General features: G+C 45.7%; 2 protein-coding genes across 5 annotated transcripts; both read right to left on the reverse strand.

Annotated features, from left to right (window-relative positions):
* Positions 1-374: 374 nt before the first annotated feature.
* LOC125514235 (F-box/LRR-repeat protein At1g06630) lies at positions 375-3,314 on the reverse strand. Its single transcript, XM_048679526.2, has 3 exons — positions 1,345-3,314; positions 1,108-1,260; positions 375-1,008 (listed from the first exon to the last, which is right to left on the reverse strand). Exons 1-3 carry the CDS (start codon positions 2,311-2,313, stop codon positions 718-720), a joined length of 1,413 nt encoding a protein of 470 aa, XP_048535483.1. The 5' UTR covers positions 2,314-3,314; the 3' UTR covers positions 375-717.
* Positions 3,315-3,561: 247 nt separating this feature from the next.
* LOC125514236 (histone acetyltransferase MCC1) lies at positions 3,562-15,636 on the reverse strand. 4 transcript variants are annotated; one of them, XM_048679528.2, is made up of 6 exons: positions 15,152-15,636; positions 14,863-15,007; positions 14,682-14,781; positions 14,371-14,599; positions 13,693-13,764; positions 3,562-3,913 (listed from the first exon to the last, which is right to left on the reverse strand). In XM_048679528.2, exons 1-6 carry the CDS (start codon positions 15,256-15,258, stop codon positions 3,751-3,753), a joined length of 816 nt encoding a protein of 271 aa, XP_048535485.1. In that variant the 5' UTR covers positions 15,259-15,636; the 3' UTR covers positions 3,562-3,750. The 4 variants fall into 4 exon arrangements, with proteins under 4 accessions (XP_048535485.1, XP_048535484.1, XP_048535487.1 ...); XM_048679527.2 differs by having other exon boundaries at positions 3,562-3,946; XM_048679530.2 differs by lacking the exon at positions 13,693-13,764 and having other exon boundaries at positions 15,152-15,633.
* Positions 15,637-23,497: the final 7,861 nt, after the last annotated feature.

Here is a 23,497-nt window from a genome sequence, read left to right on the forward strand (position 1 = left end):
AGTTTTTTTTTTGCGTGGATAAATTTCAGATAAAAGTTAGCCAAGCCAGATATCACAACCAGACATTTCTAGAGTATGACGACATTTCTGGAGCTGATATGACAACAACTAATGCCTTCAAAGGTCAACAGCTGGATGCCATCAAACTTTTTTACATCCTCATGTGCATCTAGCATATGATTAGGCTAGTCACCAAGAGAATATGAATGAAAATACTGACAATATGAATGCAAATAGTGACAGTATGAATCCTCCTGTGCATCAAACATAAGGCATATGAATGCAAATAAACAAGTTCAAACAACTGGGTTAATAAGGCACCAAGAACACAATGCTGGTTGGAGGTGCCTTACAAATTATACCATCAGAAAATGTTCATCTAGGCCAAACAGATCAATAGCGTTTGTATAACATGGTAGAACACGCTTCTTCAAATTAACTTCTCATAAAACTAGGTGCATGTATCCAACAAAGCTAAACTTTCTCTGAAAAGGTAGTTTGGTTCACCAAAGAATTAGGAAATTTTCAAACTTATTAGAAAACTCAAGCTAAATGAAGCTCGGCAACGAATTAAAATGACAGTTAGCAGCTCTGTGACAAGTTAGATCTTAGAAGTGCCCGGAACAGGACTGGAAGAGCCTCACTGATGACAGGCAAGCTACTTCTTCCTTCACGGACTGAACATGAGACTTCAGTGATTAACACACAATCATTCCATCATGCAGTGGCACAAAACTGGATGTTGACATTCCTGGAAGCTTTTCTGAACTTCAACACCCTGCGCCTGAACTTGGCCTGCTCAAGGCCATCCATGGAAGGCACAATTGTCATCATCTCCAACATCTGCGCCTTCTTGAGCAGAAGCTTAACCAGATCCAATCCACTCTTGCTCTCATCAATGTACTCCATCCTAATTTCCCTGAGATTCCTGACGATCATCCCTCTACCACCAATAACACGATACTGAACTTCACTGTCGCTGCACCGTCTCCGCTTGGACTGTGATGGCTGCAACAACAAGCAATCACATCATCGGCATTAACATCATTTCATTGCAGCAGAGTTACCACAACAGTAGATAGAAGAACTCAAGGATATATATCTCACCACGACCGACACAGAAAGTTCTTGCACATTGGGGCAACTCGTAAGCAATGGTGCAATGGACAAAGCACCTTCTTCCCTCCTCTCTATTATGCATGCCAAGCGTCTCACCTTGTCCAGCCGCACCTTGGACCATTCCTCAGGATGCGCAAATTGCTTCAAATTATTCACATCTAGGTGGTTAGATTTCTGAAACATCAATTATTACTTCACAAGATGAAGAAGTTCTGTATAATATACCTCAATACACCAGGGCGAAAGCACTAGGCTCCGTACGTTTCCAACCAACGCAAGCAGCTCTCTGAGATTAGGCTCCAGGAGAGCTTGTGGCCTCTCAATGGCCAGAACGGCTTCGTCCAAGGAATCGGCGCCATTAATCATGTGTCTGTTCGCCATCGCACCCGAGTAGCGGAGTGTGCGCAACGCCGGCATCTCAGCAATGGCAATAGACGACTGTTCCGTCCACGAACAGCTGGCGATGTCAAGCGAGCAAAGCTGCGGCGCGCCGGCTAGTCGGAGTGCACCGATGTGGCACTGTTCAAGGATCAGGCAGCTGAGCTGCGTGCAATGAGAGCAGAGGTCTTCGAAGAAGTCACCGCAGCCAACGAGCGAGACGGAGGAGAGGTGAAGGCGGGAGAGGCGGGTGAGGGGGCAGAGGGAAGGGAGCGGAAGGGCGTTGTGGTCGAGGCGAAGGGTGAGCGACGTGAGGTCGGTGCAGGCGATGAGGGAGGGAGGGAGCACGGCGAGGCGGGAGCGAGGGAGGTGGAGCTCCAGCTGCTCGACGCCTCGCGCCGCGGCGGCGGCGAGCCAGGAGGCGACGTGGCTGGCCGCGGAGGCGGCGAAGGCCTGGTCGAAGAAGCCGTCGAGCGCGAGGCAGAGGCGGCGGAGCGGGTGGCGCCGCGAGCCCGCGAGCGCGGCGGTGGCCGCGGCCGCGAAGGCCGCCCTGCGGCGGGGCGCGGCGGGGAACGCCGCGGCGAAGTCGAGGTCGAGCGCCGGCGCGGCGGCCACCGCGCCGCGCCACCGGCGCGAGATGGCGGAGGCGGCGACGGCGGACCTGAAGGGCAGCTTGGAGACGATCAGCCCGAGCACCGCGTCGGGGAACGCCTCGAACGGGTCGACGCCGCCGCCGCTGCCCTCGCGGGCGGCGGCGTAGGCGTTCGCGTAGGTGAGCCCCGCGGCGTGGTTGGGTATCAAGTGCTTGGTGCGCATGGCGGCCCCGGCGATCGGAAGAGGGTTTTTCTCGGAACGAATATCGAAGGCGGCGGCGTCGGAACCGAGGCGCGGCGGCTTTAATGGCTTCTCCGAGGGCGGCTAGCAGTCATGGCGTGCCGTGGCGGCGAGCAGGAATGAATGGCCGGCGTGACGAACAAAACGCCAAAATCGGTGGGTTTCTGGCTTGGTTTCCGCGTCGCGGCCGTGCGCAGCGCGTGGGGGTTTCTCTTTATCCAATCCGGGGATGGCGCGGGACGTGGAGGCCTGGGTAGCGTAGGGCCTTGCGGCTGCGGAGAAATTACCCTTTTGTTTTCGGCAAGGCAGGCACGCGTACAAACAAAAAGGTTTCCGCTGCGGCGCACCTTGGTTTTGGACGCTAGTTTTGGGGTCGGTTTGGACTCTGGGCTGCAGCGCTCACCTGGATCACGAAGCAACCTCGGTTGCTGGACACGTTTGAACCTGGGAAACGTTATCTGGCGAACGTTCGCCAGGGTCCTAATCCTGGCGAACACCGCCAGTTTTCTTCAAAACCTCCTTGCAAATTAAGCAAATTGCCATGGCAGTTTTACAAAATGCCACCCCAGCTATGGGGGTCCTTGAACTTTGAAAAATCTCTGCTCGTATTGAACATATTGCAATCGCACTGAAGATGGCAAAAATCGTGGAGTCAATTCTGCCGCAGAAGGCAGAAGATGTTTATTGCGAGCGTTATTGACAGAGATACAACATTGCCATCAGTTACCCATTTGATGTCTACATTTTCAGTTCCTTTCCCTGCCTCATTCAATCCTCCTGCTGTTCCAGTTTATAAGATCACCCTTTATGAGATTTAACTTTGACCATGAATTAGACCGATAACATACAAAATAATGTGACTTCAAAGTCATACCATTAGAAACAATTTTCTAATACAGATCCAGTGGTACATCTTTGGTGACAAGAACATCAACTTACTACTATGCCAACAAGATCAACTTACTAAGACCTTTTCCCCACAAAAGAAAAAATAACTTAATATTACCTCTATATCAAAATATAAGACGTTTTGGCAGGCTAGCCTACAAAAACGTATTATATTTTGGTACAGAGGTAGTAATTCTATGTTCACAAAATACGAGTACTAATACTGCCGTCTTTTTTCAAAAAGGAAAGTATGATATTCATCTTTCAGAGGAAATATGAAAGCCAGAGCCGATGTGCCTCAACAGCGCATGATTGTAAATGTAAATGCATATGACCATCCAGTGTTCCAACAAGCTAAGCAGGTGACATTTATTTTCTTCATTTTATTGTCCTCTCTTTTTACAAGACATGGCTATGGCTATCTGAGAAATTATATACCTGGTTTGTCAATGTATTGCCAAGGGTACAACAACATTGCAAGAGACTGATGTTTCCACGAAAACAATACCATCGCGTCGCTCACACCTAAAATTACACATGACATCTTGAATCTTCACCAGCGATGATCCTTTTATTGTTACTATTATTATTCTGTGAGGTCAATAGAGTGGTCGATTCCTTACAACGGGACCATCTCGGGATACTCTTTTCCTCTTTCCTCCAGATCTTGCCAACTAGCATCTTTAGGAAAGCCCTGAAGTCAACAACAAATGAAGTTACAATCTCCCTGCACAAGATTGCCATGCGCTATTAGTACTCCATCATTTTACACACAGGCACGATGATGCTACTAAAAGAGTGAGAAAGTTTGACAACAGAAAACGTCTGCAAACTATAAATAAATTCCTCCGCGCTGGATTTGATGTCTAAGGGTTGTTTAGGCTATGAGTTGATTTCATTTTATTATAACAATTTACATTTAACTGATGCTAAACTGCTAATAAACCAAGACATTGACTAACATCCATATCAGAAAATTTTAACATACACGCTCTGATCCAAATATAAGCAGTTCAAGAATCTGTCCCAGTCCAAACAAATTTAGGTTTGACTGTCAACAATGAGATATCGAACTGACACAGCTAGATCCCTCATGAAATATACTGTCAGAGATACTTTGGTTTTTGCCTGAAGCAATGTAGTTTTGAAACAGAAATTAATGGTCAAATTGTTCTGAAGATCATGTCAATGACCAAAGTTATCTATATTCAGGGGCAGAGGGAGTAGAAACAAGCAAATTAAACACAGGAAGAATCAAAATTTAGTCTAACAGAAACTCATATAGTTTCATATTTGACTAGGAAAGCGGGTAGTCTAATGACCGTAGTCTTGTCAAGTACTTGGTGCTACAAGTCCTTCAGGAAATATCACCATATGCTTGCAGGAACAGGAGCAATAGGAATCAAAGCATTCTTGAGCAAGGTTAGTTCACTATGCAAGGGCACAAGCCATGTTTTAGCCTTGGATGAGTTCACAAAAGGTGGAGGAAAATCAAGAATGATCTGGACAATGCAATACAAGGCCCTTCTGAAAGTTGAGCACTCATGTATATGGAGTACTGTGGACATCAGGAATCGTGATCGTACTACGGTTGGAGGAGATTCTACAGTGGGGAGGCAAATCCCTGAATAGTAATCCACATATGCTAATACTTCCTAACCCCCCCCCCCCCCCCCTCCCTCTCAAATGCAAAGTGTATATGCAATAGCATTGCATTGCATTTGAAGAAGTGTAATACTAGAAAAAAATGATAATCCAAATCCGCGTCTTGAGAGTGTCGTCGTAGCATGAAGAGTTCAAAACCTGTCGAGTCGCCAAAGGGGATAACGAAGAGATGACACATCAGAGGAAGACACCACATCACTTGAAGATACAAAAGAAGTATCAAGAGAAGATGAGTTGTCAAAGAAGATGGCACATCAGAGAATAAAGCATCGCGCAGAAAATCATAGCCCATGACAACCGATGGCCAAAGAAGCGCGGCGGCTAAGGCACAATGGGCGTAGATCAACAATGCAAAAGGAGTCCATAAAATCCTATAGAAAACAACAAGGGCAAGTAGGCCACAAAAGTTGTATAGAAAGGATCAGGACGAGAAAAAGGCTGACGGACAGAGGTATGTTGGACTTGCATGGCACGAGAAACACAATATCAACGGATTTGGTGGACTCAGCGGAAAATATATGAAGAGATTAAAGCTAGAAAGTATACTCGAGACAAAGATGCAAAAGCCATCTCGTGTATGCAGAAGACATTGAACTTTTTTTTAAATCAGATGAAGTAGCCACAAACTAGTCCAGCAGCCAAAACAACAAAGAAGCCCAGACCAAGGATCAAACCAGCCGAACAGATGCGGTCAATCTTATCCAGAAGCTCAACCAAAGCAACGAAGCCCGGCGAAGACACAGCCAACCAGGGGCGTTGACCTTCAGGGAGGACAAGCAGACCAAAGCAAGCATATCAGAAGCCGGCCTGCGCAGGGCGCTTGAGGCCAAAGTGTGTTGCGCTGGTTGGCGCTGCGCGGGTCACAGCCTGATCCGGAGAAGGGTTGACCTGCAGGGCTAGGAAGCGTGCAGCTGCAGCCGCTCATGAAGCCAACGGGATCAGATTGGATCGGGAGGTGCACGCAGCGGACTGAGCGGACTGTTGGGTCAACCTACTTGAGCCGGACCAGATCGGCGGAATCGAGCATGGGGTAGACATTGCAATTGAAGACTTGCAGGGTGGCGGCGCACCAAAGCGAGCAGACCAAGCAGTTGGTGGAGAGCTCCTGGAGGGGGCGGCAATGGAGGAAACCTGCACAGGCGGCGGCAGAGACGTCATGCAGGGAGCCAGACGGGGCGCCGGTCAGCCGGGGCAGCGAAGACGTCAAGAGCAGGCAGCAGGCGGCAGATCGATCGTGACAAAGGAGCACCGCTCGATCAAGACAGAGGAGACCGGGAAAAAAATCTCCATGGTCAGGCGAGTTGCGGCGCCAGAGGGGACCTAAACCTAGGCTCTAATACCATGTTAGGAAAGCAACTTATCTTTATTGAATATATATATATATATATATATATATATATATATATATGTTACACAAGACTTGAGGTGCAAGGAAAGTAAATAGACTAATAAGGACTCCTAGACCTATACTAATACTTCCTAACAAATATTGGCCATCTATTTGACCATGGGGCAAGGGAACCGGAGATGGCTCTCCTCTCCTCTCCTCCCTCCTTCCCTCCGGTGACCTTCTCACCCTTGGCCCCTCCTTGCTCGTTGGTGGCCCCCCATGCTCTACTCCTCGTGGCTTGTGCTCCTCTCCCCTCTCCCCTCCTCCTATTTCTCTTCCTTCCCCATCTCGACTCTTCTGGTCGCCCTCGTGTTCCCCTCTTGGTCCAATTTCCAACAAGTTCTGATGAGGCGGATCGGATGCTAATGGACCTTATCTGTCTCTGGCTCCGGCTGCTGCAGGGGTGGTGCATGCTCCGGGTGGCCTGGGGGCAGATCCGCAAGTTCGCTTGGGAGGGGAGGGGGGCTGGCAGTGCGGGCACAGGTGGCACCTCGTTCTCGTCGCGCGTAAGCTGCTTTCCCTTGCTCCTTCTCCTAGCCTCCTCGATGTTTGCCCCAGCTCCTCTCGATCTCCGCCATCTCCCTCTTCTTCCTCCTCTATGGCGTCTGAAGCTCCGTCAGTTTCGGAAATGGGGGCGGAGGCGCCATCGCTCGCGGTGGCGGCTGAGGCTGTCGTGGTTACCCTAGGGGAATCCGAGGTGTGTGCTGCTCTAGGCTCCGCGGGGAGCATTGTGGGCCGGGTAAGGGCCCGATGCCTTTTGTTCCCTTCAGACTTTCCCCCTCTCCCTGTTGCAGCCTTCTCTGGTCATGTGGAGCCCGGTGCCCCTGTTCGGCCTGTCCATCCATTTTGTGGGTACTTATGGCTGCTCAAGGTCAGACCTCTCTTTAAGGTTTCCAGCTTCAGGCGTCAATATTCGCAAGGCCGGATCCATCCCCCCCCCCCCTCGATCGACCGTCTTCCTCCCTCTCTCCCCCACCCCTTCTCCGATCTTTCGTTGTTGTTGTGGCCATGGTCCAGTCCCGCGACTCCTCCGGCGACAGCAATACCAACAACAAGCATGGGCATGATGGATCTAGTGATGGGTTATGAGGCGGAGTTGAGGGCGAAGCTTGAGCGTGAGCAGGCGGCAAAGGAGGGGGAGGCGTGGGGCACGCAACCGCCTTGGCTTCGCGAAGAAGAATGGAGCCGCAAGCAGCGGGTGCAGGAGGATGAAAGGATGGATGCGGCGCGCGTGCCTCCTTCTAGCCTTCCAGCGACGCTCCTTCCTCAGGCTCTCTGGATCCATGGGAAGCAGATGCTTCTGGTGCGCAGGCTCCTCGCTCCGACAGGGCCCGGTCGTGCGCTGCTACTGGTGCCCGCCCTGCGCCTACCCCATTGGTGGGGGTTAAGGTTCCGACGCGGGTGCGGGGCAGTTCAGATCCAATCCTCGTGCTCGTGGCTACAACAACTTCAATCCTAACCAGCAGAACAAATTTTGCAAATTACATCCCCGTGACAGCCTCGGGGGATCTGGTGATGGCTTCGTGCCCCCACCCCCTCCTCTTTCTGGACAAGTTGCTCCTGTTGGTGGTTCTTCTTCAAACTTTTCGCCTCCTACCCTGACTTGCTTTGTGTGTCATAGGCCGGGTCACTTCCAGTCTCAATGTGAATTTCCTCCTTTTTGTTTGATCTGCAGTTTGGGAGGGCATCTTACAGTGGGTTGCATGAATCGTTTTAAGCCGCCAGTGGTCAAGCGGTATGGTATTGGGTTGCCTAGTTGAAGTTTTTTGGGGATGGATGGTGGTTTGAAGGCAATAGTGGCCACTCCTCCCATCTATAACATTGTTGTCATTTCTGTCCAGTCTGCCAATGTGTCTTCAGATGATAGCTGATAAATTGCATGGGTGGGGGCTTAAGGGTTGGGACTAGCAACCACAGCAAATTTCCCGGCTTGAGTTTGGTGTGGTCTTCCCTTCGCAAGGAAGTCTGAAGATGTTGTCAAAAAGTACTAGCTTTACTCTACCTTTGAATCATCTTGTGGTTTCAGTAAAGGAGGTTGTTGGTGCTGCTCGTTCTTTTGGGTCTTTGGTCGATGCATGTGTTCTCCTAGATGATGTTCCTGATGTGATGCGTAACAAATCCTGTCTGATGGCTTTTGGTGGTGAGCTTGTTGGCAAGCCTATCTCTATTGATGAAGAATCCTTGTCTCAGTTGGGGCCTGTTCGGTCACGAATCTGGTGCCAGGCTCGTATCATGTGTGTGGTTTTATTGAGGTGTTCCCTACCTCCAAAGTATATCGTATCAATGTCGGGGTGGAGGGCCAGGCTGCTTCTCAGGTTCCCCGTGCTGCTTCTCCGCCACCCCATGAAGATCAGAATAATGGAGGTTCGATGGATGGAGATGAATTGGGTCCGCCGTTTTCCAAGCAAGAGAGGGATGCTCTTGGGCCTAAGTTGCAGTTGATGTACCCAAATCGCGCACCAAGATGTTGCGGCCAAAGATGCGCCTGCTGTTGTGGTTGCTTGTGCGGTGCTTGCACCTTCTACTCCTGGGGCTGGGGCAGTCCTCTGGCTTCTGCCGTGTGCTCAAACTTTCCGGCCCGTACTCCTTCACCGTCTCTATCTGGGATTGAAGATTCGCCTGATCATGAGAACTTTGACCCTAAGGTGGTTGTGCCGACGTCTAGGCCATAGAAAACTATAAAGATACTCTCTCCGTGTTGTAGGATGTCGAGCACATCAAAGCAATCTGGTAATGGACTGTTTCGCAGCCATGACAATGACATGGGATTAGTTGATAAAGTGGGTGTCGCTGAGCTGCTTGTTACTCCCTCCTCTTGTTCGGTAACTATCAAGACTCCAGTTTCCACCGCCTAGAAGAGCTCATGTGCTCGTGATTTGGGGGAATCTATGCTGGTGCGTGCAGAGCGGCGTGCTGCCGAGAAGAACTTGGGCACAACAGGTACTACCCCAATCTCTTCCCCAAAATTCTTAGTGCTTCCTGATTATCCTGATTCCCATTTCCTTGAGGTTGCATTAGACTCGGGTGTTTTGTTGGGCTCTTCTTCGGCTGATCCGACTTTGGTGTTGTCTATTATTCGTGCTAACGAGCTAGTGCAAACTTCTTTGGCCAAAGCGTGTATTTTGGCTACTCCCTCACCTTTGACTGATGATATTATGAATGCCGTACCACCCTCGCCTTCTTCCATTCCTGTTTCCGAGGCCGGGGTGGCTCTGGGTTCGTCTACTTCCTTGGATGATTGCGGCCACCCAGTAGCTACTGGTAAAACTCGTAGGAAGAAAAATGGTTCCTTGCTGGCCTCGTCGAGGTCGAGCCTTCGCATTAAAAAATTATCTTTTAAATGAAGATCGTCTTGAATATGCGTGGTTTTGGGGCTAGGGGGTGCCGAAACCAATTGCGTGACTATGTGCGTGATTCTAACATTGATATTATTTGCTTGCAGGAGACTATTAAATCATCTTTCTCTGCTTCTGATCTTTCTTCCATTGGTGGCTCCGGTCGTTTCATTTGGAAGTGGCTTCCGGACTCTAACCATTCTAGTGGGATCCTCATAGGGTGCTAAGCTAGATGTATTTGATTTTGTTGCCTTTGATTCCGGCTCGCTAGTATGGTTCTTTGTCACTGTGATCTCAACTGTTTATGGGATACTATTGGTGTTTATGGTTTCTCTCAAGTATTTTTGGATGAGCTCTCTTTGAAAATTTCTTCTTCTCTTCATGTGCTAGTGGGGGGTGATTTCAATCTCATGCATTCTCCTGCTAGTAAAAATAATGCCAATTTCTCCTGGTCCCGTGCTAATTCATTTAATGACTTCAATCAATAATTTAGTTCTCATGAACTGGGTGGGTTCGGCCCGTTATACTTGGTCCAATCACTAGCTGGATCTAGTTCATTGCATTCTGGATCGGGTGTTCCTTTGTGTGCTGTTCCTAGTGGGTTTGGTGATGTTCCTAGTGGTGGGGTTCGCTTTACCCTTGATCTTCCCTTTGCTGATTCTCATATTGGTTCGGATCATACTCCTTTTTTGTTGAACTCCGAGTTTTGCTCTATTCGTCCAAGCTCTAAATTCCATTCTGACTCCTCCTGGTTCTCGGTGAAGGGGTTTTCTCCCCTGATCTCTTCTAAAATTTCTTCTTTGTTGGTGTCGACCTTTTGTTCCTTTGGTACTTTGGGTGATTGGTGGTTCCTATCTCAACACCTTCATCAATTTCTGAAAGGCTGGGGGGCTAACAGAGATGCCGAGGCTCGTAGGAATAAGAACTCCTAGCCGGCCCAGATTAAAGCTTTGGATGCTATTGCTGATTCTGTTGGTTTGGATAGTGCTAGGTGGTCTCATCGGTATTCTGTGGAATTGAATTAACCTTAACTGCTATTCATAAAGCTGAAGAAGTTTATTGGCAGCAATGTGGGCATCTTGGATTCTTAAGGGTGATGCGCTTAATAAGTACTTTTTTGCTATTGCTCATGGAAGACGTCATCGGTGCTTGATTGCCAGGCTTGTTATCAACGACGTGGTGATTTCTGATGCTAATCTTATTATGTCTCATATTTTTTTTCTTCTCTTCTTTACTTGCTGCTCAACCTCCCTCCCCTCTCTCTATCTCAGGCTCTCAGCTAACTTTTGGCCTCCTTCTGCCTTGATTTCACCGGAGGAAAATGAAAGCCTACTTATTCCTTTGTCTAATTCTAAAATCGATGGGGTAGTGGCCTCATCCAGCCCCAATTCTGCCTCGGTTCCTGATGGTTTTTCGATTCTCTTTAAAAAAATTGGCATGTTCTTAAACAGTTGGTTTATGCCATTATTCAGGGCTTTTGCTTAGGCACGGTTGACATTTCTCGTCTCAACTATGCTATTCTCTCTTACTCCCAAAGTGAAGGGTGCTGACACCATCTGCCAGTTTAGACCCATTGCTCTCATCAATAATTTGGCTAAATTCCCCTCTAAAGGTTTTTAATCGCGCCTTTCTCCTCTAGCCCATCGGGTGATCTCCCCGACGCAATCTGCTTCATTAAGGGTTGTTCCATTTTGGATGGTATTGTCAGCTTACATGAGGTTGTCCATGACTTACATTCGAAGAAGAACGCTCTTATTCTCAAGATTGACATTGAGAAGGCTTATGACTACGTCCGTTTGTTCTTTTTTGAGGGATGTCTTGTTGTCGAGAGGTTTTGACAAAGCCTATGTTCATCGTATCATGCAGTTGGTCTCTGAGGGTCACACTGCCATTTTTGTCAATGGCGTCGTTAGTCCTTTTTTTGCCAATAGTTGGGGCCTACAACAAGGGGACCCTATTTCCTCCCTTCTATTCAATTTTGTGGCTGACGTTGTATCCTGTATTCGTCGTGCTTCGTCCGCTGGCCACATTTCCCCTGTTATCTATGATCTTATTCCCTCGGGTGTCTCTCATCTCCAGTACGCTGACGATACGATTGTGCTTGTCGAAAACTCTGATCTTTGTATAGCAAACCTGAAATTCCTTCTTCTATGTTTTGAAGCACTTTCTGGTCTTAAAATCAATCTCACAAAAAGTGAAGCTTTGGTTCTTGGTTGTTCTGAGGAGGCGAAGAGGGTTTCTAACCTCCTCAACAGCAAGCTTGGCACCTTCCCTTTTGATTATCTTGGATCCCCATCTCGTCCCTGAAGCTTTTCATACAAGATTTTGCGCCCATGGTGCTCAAAGTGGGCAATAGGGTTATGCCTTGGTGTGGTCGATACAATACTAATGCTGGGAAAGTTATCCTTACTAATTCTTGCATCTCTTCCTTGCCAATGTTTCTCATAGATTTCTATCGGTTACCGGAGGGTACGCATGCTGGTTTTGATAAGCATCGGAGTGGTTTCTATTGGAACGCGGTTGATAACAAGAAAAGTTACAGATTGGTTAAGTGGAAGATCATTTATAGACCTAAAAGCCATGGTGGTGGTGTATTCTGAAAGCTTCTCCTGGTACTCTTTGGTTTGACATTCTTAAGGCTAAATATTTTCCCCTACCTATCCTCCATTTGCTTCTGCTTCGAATGGCTCCCAATTATGGCGTGACTTGATTAAGGTGTGCGATGACTTCCGAGCTCATGTGAAATTTGTGGTCAGCGATGGCAAATCCATGCGTTTTGGGTTGGATTGGTGGTTTGGGGACGGTCCTTTATGCTCTCCCTTCCCAGTTCTATTCTCTATTTTTGACCTTGCTAACAATAATTGGGATCTTGGTTTTCGCCGTTCCCTACCTCCTGAAGAGTTAGAAGATTGGCACCGCCTTGCTGCCATCTTCCTCGCGCTCTCGGAGACCTCGGATTCGGGACTTGACCTCATACCTCCTCCAGCAATTTCTCAGTTAAGCCGTTATATCTCCGTCTGGTCTCTGGTTCCTCTTCTTCCAGGTTTAACCTCGTATTCCGTTGAAGATCAAACTCTTTCTTTGTTAGGCAATTAGGTGCAAGTTGCCTGCTGTCGACCAGATTCGTAAACGGAATGGCAGGGCTTTGGCTCTTTGTTTGTTCTCTTTGTTCTCAGCCTGAGAACACTGACCATATTTTGTTTAATTGTGACTTTGCGGCATTAATTTGGAGTTGCACCCAGTCGTGGCTGGGTGTCAGTTGGGCTCCTACTTCTTTTCAGCAGCTTTTGCCGCTAGTCAATTCTGTCTGGTCAGGTTAAGCATTTGTTTTGGTTTGGTTTTGCTGCTGTTAGCTGGGCTCTGTGGACAACTAGGAACAAATTTACTATCGAGCATGTTTTTCCTTCTAAACCTGCTGATATTATCTTCAAATCTCTGAATCTGATGGAGCAGTGGAAGCCAGTGGTTAAAAGTTGTGACATCGACGCTACAGAGCTGCTGATCTCTCGGGTTCGAGCTACTGCGATTTCCTTATCTCCAAGAGTGCAGGCTCCGGTGAAGTAGTTGGCGTAGCGTCTGTGATCTTCTATCTGGCTTCTATAGGCTGTAGGTTGTTGGTGCATGCCGATTATGTGCTTGTTTTGGTTGCTGTGCAACCCGTACTTTATTTGCTGGTGCGACTGTGGTAACTTATGCTGTTGTGAACTGCTTGGTTGGCTTTATCTATAAATCGGACTATCGCCTTTTCTCTAAAAAAACATGGGGCAAAGGAAGGACAGATGTCACCGTCACCTGACTGATAAAGGTTGCAATCACCTATTAAGGTGTCAAGACATGACATGTACTAATTTAAAACTGACACATTATATAGAAGATTGCTGGGAGTTGGGTGCGAGCTTAACTAAGCTATATAGTTAGCTAGTTTTAAGTTTTTAACATGTAATGTTGCATGTTATATACTAGGTAGTATATGACAAAGACTTATGTCATGTTTCATGCCACCCATTTGAAATGCCCGAAGACAATAATGGAAGGCTACCAAGAGTTCATTCCCTTCAAATAACCCAGAACTTCAGAATGTACCTAATAATGTATTCACGAGAGGCAACACCAAAAGTTGCAGAAGGAGGCAAAAGTCCAATATGCGAGTTTAAGCTGAAAAGAATTAAGGTTATCTCCTCAGTTCATTCGTCAATAAGAAGGCATTGACACATTAGGATACAAACATACAAGGTTTGTGTGTTGCTGTTTTCTTTTGGATTGAACATGATCTATGCAAAGCGTACAAATAACTTAGTTGTGTACACATACAAGAATAGTAGCATCAAATTTGTATTGCAGGCTTGCAGCAACCCATTAAAAAAACTGTGCATGCTATAATGAAACATGCAACAATGAAAATTGTACACCAAATTATAGGGACTCAATACACTGGATTTTGCAAAGGCAATTCCTTGGAAGAGGTACGACATCTACAGGCTCTCTCATGTGGATAAGTTCAGGTTTGTACGTGTCCATGGACAGTATCAGGTCAGAAATCAATAGATGAACAGCCGTCAACAAAACAAAGCACACTACAAAGTTCACACAATTGGTCGCAACAAACTAGAGAGACTTCATGGGATAGTCAGTCAAGTTCGCATATTATCCTAACAAGAAACTAAGCTTTGCAGATAGAAAATCAAATCAAAACATGACCGTGGATAAGTAGTAAATATGGACTAGAACAATTTACCAGAATAAGCAAACATGGATACTTACAGTGGTGAACAAGGCGTACGCCCCCCATTGACATAATACACAAACAAGTATGAGTCATAATGCTGCCCTCTTATGTAGTAGAACATCGGAAGTCTTCTGACTAGCTTAAATAGCATCTTCTTGTAAAAGTTAATTGCAGGCTGGTTATATGAGATGACATGTAAATAAACACCCCTGCAATTTGATACACTTGCAGCATGTTTAATCACCTCTCGAACAAGCGAAGAAGCTGCAAGTGCGAATTCGTGTGAGGATCAACTGAATCAGCACTAACAAACTGTGAAGCTAAGATGAGGAAACAGGGAAACAACCTATGCCGAGGTTTCTGTAGCTATCCACTACACCAAGCGTCAGGATATAAAGAAGTGTTAGATCTTTGTGCGAGTTGTTGTATCTAAATAAATCCTCGATCTGCAAATTCAAACAATTAGCTCCACTGAGCTCACTTGTAAGACCAAGGATTTTTCAGGAGATCCTATGTATTGTTTGTACCTCGCTATCTTTTGCTGCAATCATCCTCGTGGTCACAAAGCCTATCAGCTCATCCCTGCCTTCATCCGATCTGCTAGTGTCCACAGCACCCCACGAAATGACACCATTACCATTGACAACGTTCAAGAAGAACTCCCTCTCGTACCTAGAGCAAAGAACGAATTGTTTAAATGGACCAATAGTGGGGAAATCATCGATAGGCCGCAACAAATTCTATTAGTATACCTTGCAAGCGATGTAATAACAATGCAAGCAAGAACATCGTAGAAGCATCCACTTGTGCAGTTACCTTATAGGAAACAGCGAGAGATGAATCTTCTCAAGAACCTCGAGGTCGGAGGGCTGGATGGGGCGATACTCTATGGTGGGGTAGATTTCGGATCTTGGGTCCAACATGAGAAGCTCCGATCACGACGAGTACCCACCAGGTTATTCGCCAGGAGTGCGGGTGGCGCAGGGGGGAAAGGCTCCCTGGCGTCCAGGAGTGCCGCCGCGTCGGCTCGCGTCGACCTCGCCACGGCGAATCGGAGCGGGTTCGGTGGCCGCGGCGCGAGGAAAGAGGAGGAGGACGCGGCGCGGCGCGGCGCTAGAGGTCAATCGCGAGGATGGAACGCGCGCGCGCGGGGGGGGGGGGGGGGGGGGGGGGGGGGGGATCCGGGGTGCGGCCTGCCGGCTGGAAGGAGGGGTGTACGAGCGGCGGTGACCGGGAGGCGGAAGGAAGAAGAGGAAGGCTGATCGGCTGATTCGGATGGCACTCCAAGCTACGATGGTTGAGTAGTTGAATTGTTGAAGTCTGAAATGATTTCCTCGTTTTCTTATACGTAGTACGTAGTTCAAGACAATTGAAGTATGATTATATTATGTGGACTTTTACACACCCCAAAGTTATCTATTACGGTTTTGATATTCCTCACTTCAAAAACGAACTCGCGTTAGTCGATTTTCCACAAATCATCGAAGCGGAAGACGGCGGCGCAAGGGCGAGCACAGCGAGGCGTGGGGACGTTGACGAGATCTTGGATGGGAGCGATTTTAGAACAACGTTCCAGGTGAAAAGGAACCGGAGATCGACTATTCGGGTGCGCGGATAAGAAGGGCGGGAGAGCGTTGCAAGGCTACACTGCGGCGCTCGCCGGCCGTGGGGAGCAGACGGTTGGGTCAGCGTCACGCGGTGGTTATAGGAGGAAGATAAACAATGCATCATATAGGAAGGGAGGACGAAGAAGAAGACAACCATTGGATTTTAATCCACGGCTAGGACGAAATAGATTGAGAGCAACTTTTTCTAAGCAAGTAGTCAATAGGTGGGTTATATTTATTGCGTTTCATCTTGATTGAATGTGTCTCTTCTCTTAATATAAAAAGTAACACTCTAGACTCATCCATATAAGGTCTCATCTTATGAAATTCTTTGAAAGGCAAGAACTATATAAAAATGAAACCTCGTATTATGTTGGAGAATGTGGTACAAAATAAATCGAAAATAATGTATCTACGAACATTGAGAGGAAAATTATGAAGATGCAAGGACAACGATCATATTGCCACCAACATTTTTTTCCTCGCGCAGTGGTAGTAATCATGGAAGGGGTGTTGGTGAAGACTTGACAAATCTCGCAGCTAGGTTATACCTCTCAGTCGTGAGAATATTACCAAGGTGATCCACCGATTTAGCACCAGAAGTATGATGCCTTTGTGGAATCCGTACCGATTGATTTGGCATCACTTTGTCTTCCGGGACAAAGGGTTGCCGGAGAACTAGGTGAGGAGGAGGAGCCTTTCAGGGTGTCAATCAAACCAAGAGAGAGAGAGGGTGGCCTTGGGACTTGTCCCTTGGGGGTGCGCCCCTCTCCTTTATATTGGCAGACAGGGGTGGCTAACTTGTGGAAGCGGTCGATCTCTATGGCAGGCGCACTATGGGAGGGAGATCCTCCCATCCTTCCCCGGTGATTTCGCTTGATAACCTTTTAAGATCCGGTTTTATATCGTAGAAAGCCCCCTTACCTTTTGTAGGTGCAATAATTTGCATCCTTATGTTTTGGACATAGTTGACAGAAACGATAAGGGATTATAATTTGTTTGTTAATGCGCATAGAGATTATAGGTCCCTGGAGTTCAGAGAAGTTTGTTATAAACTTCGAAGATTATCATCTACGTAGCAAGGAAGATTGTCGTCGAAGATATTGCGTGATCGATGTGACCCCTAAAAATTGTTGACGCGAATCAATTGTTTTTGTGTGTGGTCCAAAGATTTTGACCGCAGCCAAGAAGTAAGAAGATGAAGAGAAAATGTAGTGGTTCTTTTTCTCTTATTTGAGTCATAGGACAACCATACTACTAAGAGAGATCATAGTGTTTGGAAACTTATGTTTCTATGATGCTTAAACGAAACCTATGAGAGCTAAGAGAAATATCTTCTTGCCTCGAAACATTTACTTATTAGTCACAAACATTGATCTTCTAGACTGCGAGAGAAGTGTTTCAGCAGAGGGATCAGCCTTACTTATTCCTCAAGTAAAGTTGTCGGGTGTGTTTGAAATCTGATCGTTGGAAACGTATTGGTTGCCCATTGGTTGGACGCTGTGTCCTGGATGGTTATTTCCCCCTCGGGATTGCTCTAACTATAAATAGCCACTGCTACTTGTGAGTTGCGTTGGTCTTTTCCCCAAAAAGGAAGGGTGAAGCAATATAGTAGGGATAAGTATTTCCCTCAGTGAGAACCAAGGTTTATTGAACCAATGGGAGAATCACACAAACCCTAGTGAACAACATATGCACACACAAAAGCAAATACTTGCACCCAACGCGGGAAAGAGGGTTGTCAATCCCCTTGAGCTCATTACTTGCAAGGATTAAATGTTGTAGTGGTAGATAGATAAAATGCAAAACAAAAGAAAAGTAAACAAATTGCAGCAAGATATATTTAGTTTTTTATAATATAATTAAGTAGATCCAGGGGCCATAGTTTTCACTAGAGACTTATCTCTCGAAACAATAGCATACGGTGGGTAAACAAATTAATGTTGGGCAATTGATAGAAAAGCGCATAGTTATGATGTTATTCATGGCAATGTTCATGTATATAGGCATCACGTTTGTGACAAGTAGACTGAAACAATTCTGTATCTACTACTATTACTCCATTTCGAGAGCGCTTCTATGCTTACCTCTCTAGGTATTAAGTTCATAACAAACAGAGTAATGCATGAAGTATGATGACATGATATAGACAAAGTAAACTCAAGCAATATGAATAAACCATATCGTTTTACCCTTAATGGCAACAATACAAATGCGTGCCTCGCTACCCTTTCTGTCACTGGATGAGGACACCACAAGATTGAATCCATCACAAAGCACCTCCCCACTGAAGATAAATAAATCTAGTCGGCCAAATCAAACGGACACATCGGAGAGAAATACAAATGTATAACAATCATGCATAATAAAGTTCAGAATGGACTCAATTACTTTTAATGAATAATATGATCATAAACCCACAATTCATCGGATCCCAGCAAACACACTGCAAAAAGAAGATTACATCGGATAGAACTCCAAGAATATCGAGGAGAACATGCTATTAAAGATCAAAGAGAGAGACGAAGACATCTAGCTACTAGTGATGGATATGTAGGTTTGTGGTGAACTACTCACACATCATCAGAAGGCAGCCAAAGAAGGTTATATCGGATAGAACTCCAAGAATATCGAGGAGAACATGCTATTAAAGATCAAAGAGAGAGAAGAAGCCATCTAGCTGCTAGTGATGGATATATAGGTCTGTGGTGAACTAGTCACGCATCATCGTAAGGCAGTAAGGATGATGTAGAAGCCCTCCGTGATCGATTCCCCCTCTGACAGAGTACCGAAAAAGGCCTCCTGATGGGATCATGGAAGAACAGCAGCTTGCTGCGGCAAAAAAAGTGTTTTGTGTGGCTCTCCATTGGTTTAGGAATATTTGGGAATTATAGATGTGGAATTAGGCCAAACGGAGTTGCGTGGGAGTCACGAGCTTAGGGGGCGCCCCCTGCGACGCGCCTGGTGAGCTCGCAGGTCTTCTATAAGGCTTTTGGCCTCCTCCCGAACCTTCTAGGGTCCCTTTTGGTATTGAAAAAATCATCGTAAAGTTTCATCGTGTTTGAACTTTGTTTGGTACTGATTTTCTGAAAAGCCAAAAACAAGCAAAAAACATGAACTGGCACCGGGCACTAGATTAATAGGTTAGTCTTAAAAATGATATAAAATATATAGCATATGAAGGCATATAAAACATCCAATATTGATAATCTAATAGCATGAAATAATAAAAAATTCTAGATACATTGGAGACGTATCAACATCCCCAAGCTTAATTTATGCTCGTTCTCGAGTAGGTAAATGACAAAAACAGAATTTTTCATGTTGAATGCTACCTAGTATGTTTATCATGTAATCTCTTTACGGTATAAATATTGAGAAACGATGAAGTAATAATATCAACATAATAACATTCATGAATATAAGAAACATAATCATTACTTTTTCAAAATATACGATCCTTATTGAATGTTATCCCTACTCATTTTATCATGTTAGCATGGTATGACTCCGCCTTCATCGCATAAATATAATCATGAGCACCCCGGTGTCAAACCAGGCAATTGGATCATACTTCTAATGCGCTTCAGCATTTTCAACCCCATGCAATACATGAGTATGAGCCATGGATATAACACTATAGGTGAAATAGAATGCGGTGATAGAGATCAATAGGAGAAGTCAAAAAGGAAGAAAGTCTCACATCAACGAGGCTAATCAACTAGCAATGGAGAGCCCCATTAATCGATACCAATGCGAGGAGTAGGGATTGCCATGCAACGTATGCACTAAGAGCTATACGTGTATGGAAAGCTCAACGAAAACTAAGTGGGTGTGCATCCAACTTGCTTGCTCATGAAGACCTCAGGCATTTGAGCAAGCCCATCATCGGAATATACAAGTCAAGTTCTATAACAAAAAATTCCCACTAGTATATGAAAATGATAACTCAGGCGACTCTCCATATGAAGAACTTGGTGCTACCCTGAAACACAAGTGTGGTAAAAGAATAGTAACATTGCCCATTCTCTCTTTACCTCATTTATTTTATTTTATTTTTTCTCTTTAAAAAAACCGTCCGAAGTCTGATCCCGACTTATGGGGGAATCATGGTCTCCACCATCCTTTCCTCACTAGGACAATGCTCTAAGAACGATGATCATCACACTTTTATTTACTTACAACTCAATATTACAACTCGATAAAACTGAAACAATATGACTCTATATGAATGCCTCTGGCAGTGTACCGGGATGTGTAATGATCTAGTGCAACATGTATAATAATGATGAATTGTGGTTGTGCTACAAATATAATGTCAGCTCTATATGATCATGCAAAGCAATATGATGATGAACACACAAGTCATGTGACGGAACAGTGGAAGTTGCATGGCAATATATCTCGAAATGGCTATGGAAATGCAGTGGTAGGTAGGTATGGTGGCTCTTTTGAGGAAGATATAAGGAGGCTTATGTGTGATAGAGCGTATCATATCACGGGATTTGGATGCACTAGCGAAGTTTGCACCAACTCTCGAGGTGAGAAAGGGAAATGCACGGTACCGAAGAGGCTATAGCAAATTGCGGAAAGGTAGGAGTGTGTATAATCCATGGACTCACATTAGTCATAAAGAACTCATATACTTATTGTGAAAGTTTATTAGCCCTCGAAGAAAATTACTACTCGCATGCCCCTAGGGAATTTGTTGGTAGGAGTTAACCATCGCATGCATACAATTATAAAAACACTCAGGGATTTCAATCAAAAAAATGCTCAAACATCCAATTACTCGCATGACCAACACTTAGACGAGAAGTTAATAACAAGCTTTAATACCGATATTTCTACTAACCAATGATCATAAACCAATATCCTTTCATATTACAACATCAATATAATTAATGTTGGAAATAAGCCCTAGAGGCAATAATAAATTGGTTATTATTATATTTCCTTGTTCATGATAATCGTTTATTATCCATGCTAGAATTGTATTGATAGGAAACTCAGATACATGTGTGGATACATAGACAACACCATGTCCCTAGTAAGCCTCTAGTTGACTAGCTCGTTGATCAATAGATGGTTACGGTTTCCTGACCATGGACATTGGATGTCATTGATAACGGGATCACATCATTAGAAGAATGATGTGATGGACAAGACCCGATCCTAAGCATAGCACAAGATCGTGTAGTTCGCATGCTAAAGCTTTTCTAATGTCAAGTATCATTTCCTTAGACCATGAGATTGTGCAACTCCCGGATACCGTAGGAATACTTTCACTGGTAGAAAAAGGGCCTATAGTCCCGGTTCGTAAGGGCCTTTAGTCCTGGTTCCTGAACCGGGACTAAAGTGTCGGTACTAATGCCCTGACCCTTTAGTCCCGGTTCAATCCAGAACCGGGACTAAAGGGCGCGGCCACGTGGAGCTCCACCTTTAGTCCCGGTTGGTAACACCAACCGGGACTAAAGGAAATTTTATGATTTTTTTTGAAAAAAAAATTTGAAATTTTTTTTTGAATTTTTTTTATTTTCAAACTTCTGAATTATTTTAACCTCTAGTCTGTAATCACCACCCCTCATCACTTCTCAATTTATCCTCTAATCACCCCTCATCATTCCAAATCATCTAACTTCCCGAACGGTCACCCATCCTCCCACTCCCCCAGCCTGAGCACGCTTAACTTCCGGGGTCTATTCTCCCTCGCTCCAAGTCTGCACTTGTTGTTTTCCTGACAATAGTAAGATGTCAATCCTATTAACCTTCAGGAATTTTGCTTGAGCATGAAGTGACACATTTCACTGTTTGAGTTTGAAACTATTGTTTTAAAAAACAATAATTATTTAGTAACACTAATATTTCTTGAATAATTAGTTTGACCATTGTTTGACCACAGTTTGACCACAGTTTGACCAGATTTGACCAAAATTGAAATAACTAAAATAATTATTTAGTAACACTAATATTCTAGAATAATTAGTTTGACCATTGTTTGACCACAGTTTGCCCACTGTTTGAATATTTTTCAATTTTTTCCACTCTAGATCTTAAAAGCCCTGTAACTTTTTTCTATTAGGTTTTTGAGGATTTTGAAAATGTTTAACGGGGTTCCCCCAGGTTAAATTTGGATGTAACTTTTCGAGTAGATGATTTTTCATATAAAAAACTTTTTCATCCGAGTTAGTATGCAAAAGTTATGCCCATTTTTACAAATTTCAGAGAGATTTTGCAAATAAAGACAAAATTCACATTTGCAAATTTTCCCAACAACTAGACCACATATCACATGAGAAACTTATTTTCTTTTATTTTTTTGACATTTCCATTATTTTCTTTTATTTTTTTAAAAACTGAAAAGGCGATCCATAGGGGGGGGTAGAGTTTGAAAATGGGACCTTTAGTACCGGTTCGTGGCACGAACCGGGACTAAAGGTCTCAACCCCATTAGTCCCGGTTCGTGCCTCAAACCGGGACTAAAGGTCTCGCACCCTTTAGTCCCGGTTCATGTCTTAAACCGGGACTAAAGGGCCCGAGTGAACCGGGACTAATGCCTTAGCCGCACGAACCGGGACCAACGCTCACATTAGTCCTGGTTCTAGACTGAACTGGGACTAATGGGCTGAGCCGGCCTGGACCATAGCCCTGTTTTCTACTAGTGTTTGGGTGTGCCAAACGTCACAACATAACTGGGTGGCTATAAAGGTGCACTACGGGTATCTCCGAAAGTGTCTGTTGGGTTGGCACGAATTGAGACTGGGATTTGTCACTCCGTGTAAACAGAGAGGTATCTCTGGGCCCACTCAGTAGGACATCATCATAATGTGCACAATGTGATCAAGGAGTTGATCACGGGATGATGTGTTACAGAACGAGTAAAGAGACTTGCCGGTAACGAGATTGAACAAGGTATCGGGATACCGACGATCGAATCTCGGGCAAGTACAATACCGCTAGACAAAGGGAATTTTGTACGGGATTGATCGAATCCTCGACATCGTGGTTCATCCGATGAGATCATCATGGAACATGTGGGAACCAACATGGGTATCCAGATCCCGCTGTTGGTTATTGACCGGAGAACGTCTCGGTCATGTCTGCATGGTTTCCGAACCCGTAGGGTCTACACACTTAATGTTCGATGACGCTAGGGTTATAAGGAATAGATATACGTGGTTACCGAATGTTGTTCGGAGTCCCGGATGATATCCCGGACGTCATGAGGAGTTCCGAAATGGTCCGGAGGTAAAGATTTATATATGAGAAGTCCTGTTTTGGTCACCGGAAAAGTTTCGGGTTTTATCGGTAACGTACCGGGACCACCAGGAGGGTCCCAGGGGTCCACCAAGTGGGGCCACCGGCCCCGGAGGGCTGCATGGGCCAAGTGTGGGAGGGGACCAGCCCCAGGTGGGCTGGTGCGCCCCCCCACAAGGGCCCAAGGCGCCTAGGGTTTGGGGAGGGGGCGCCCCACCTAGCTTGGGGGCAAGTTTCCCCTCTCCCCCCCTTGGCCGCCCCACTAGATGGGATCTGGGCTGGCCGCCGCCCCTAGGGT

Source organism: Triticum urartu, chromosome 6A (genome assembly GCF_056163025.1).
Source record: "Triticum urartu cultivar PI428250 chromosome 6A, HENAU_Tu73, whole genome shotgun sequence".
Classification (NCBI taxonomy): domain Eukaryota; kingdom Viridiplantae; phylum Streptophyta; class Magnoliopsida; order Poales; family Poaceae; genus Triticum; species Triticum urartu.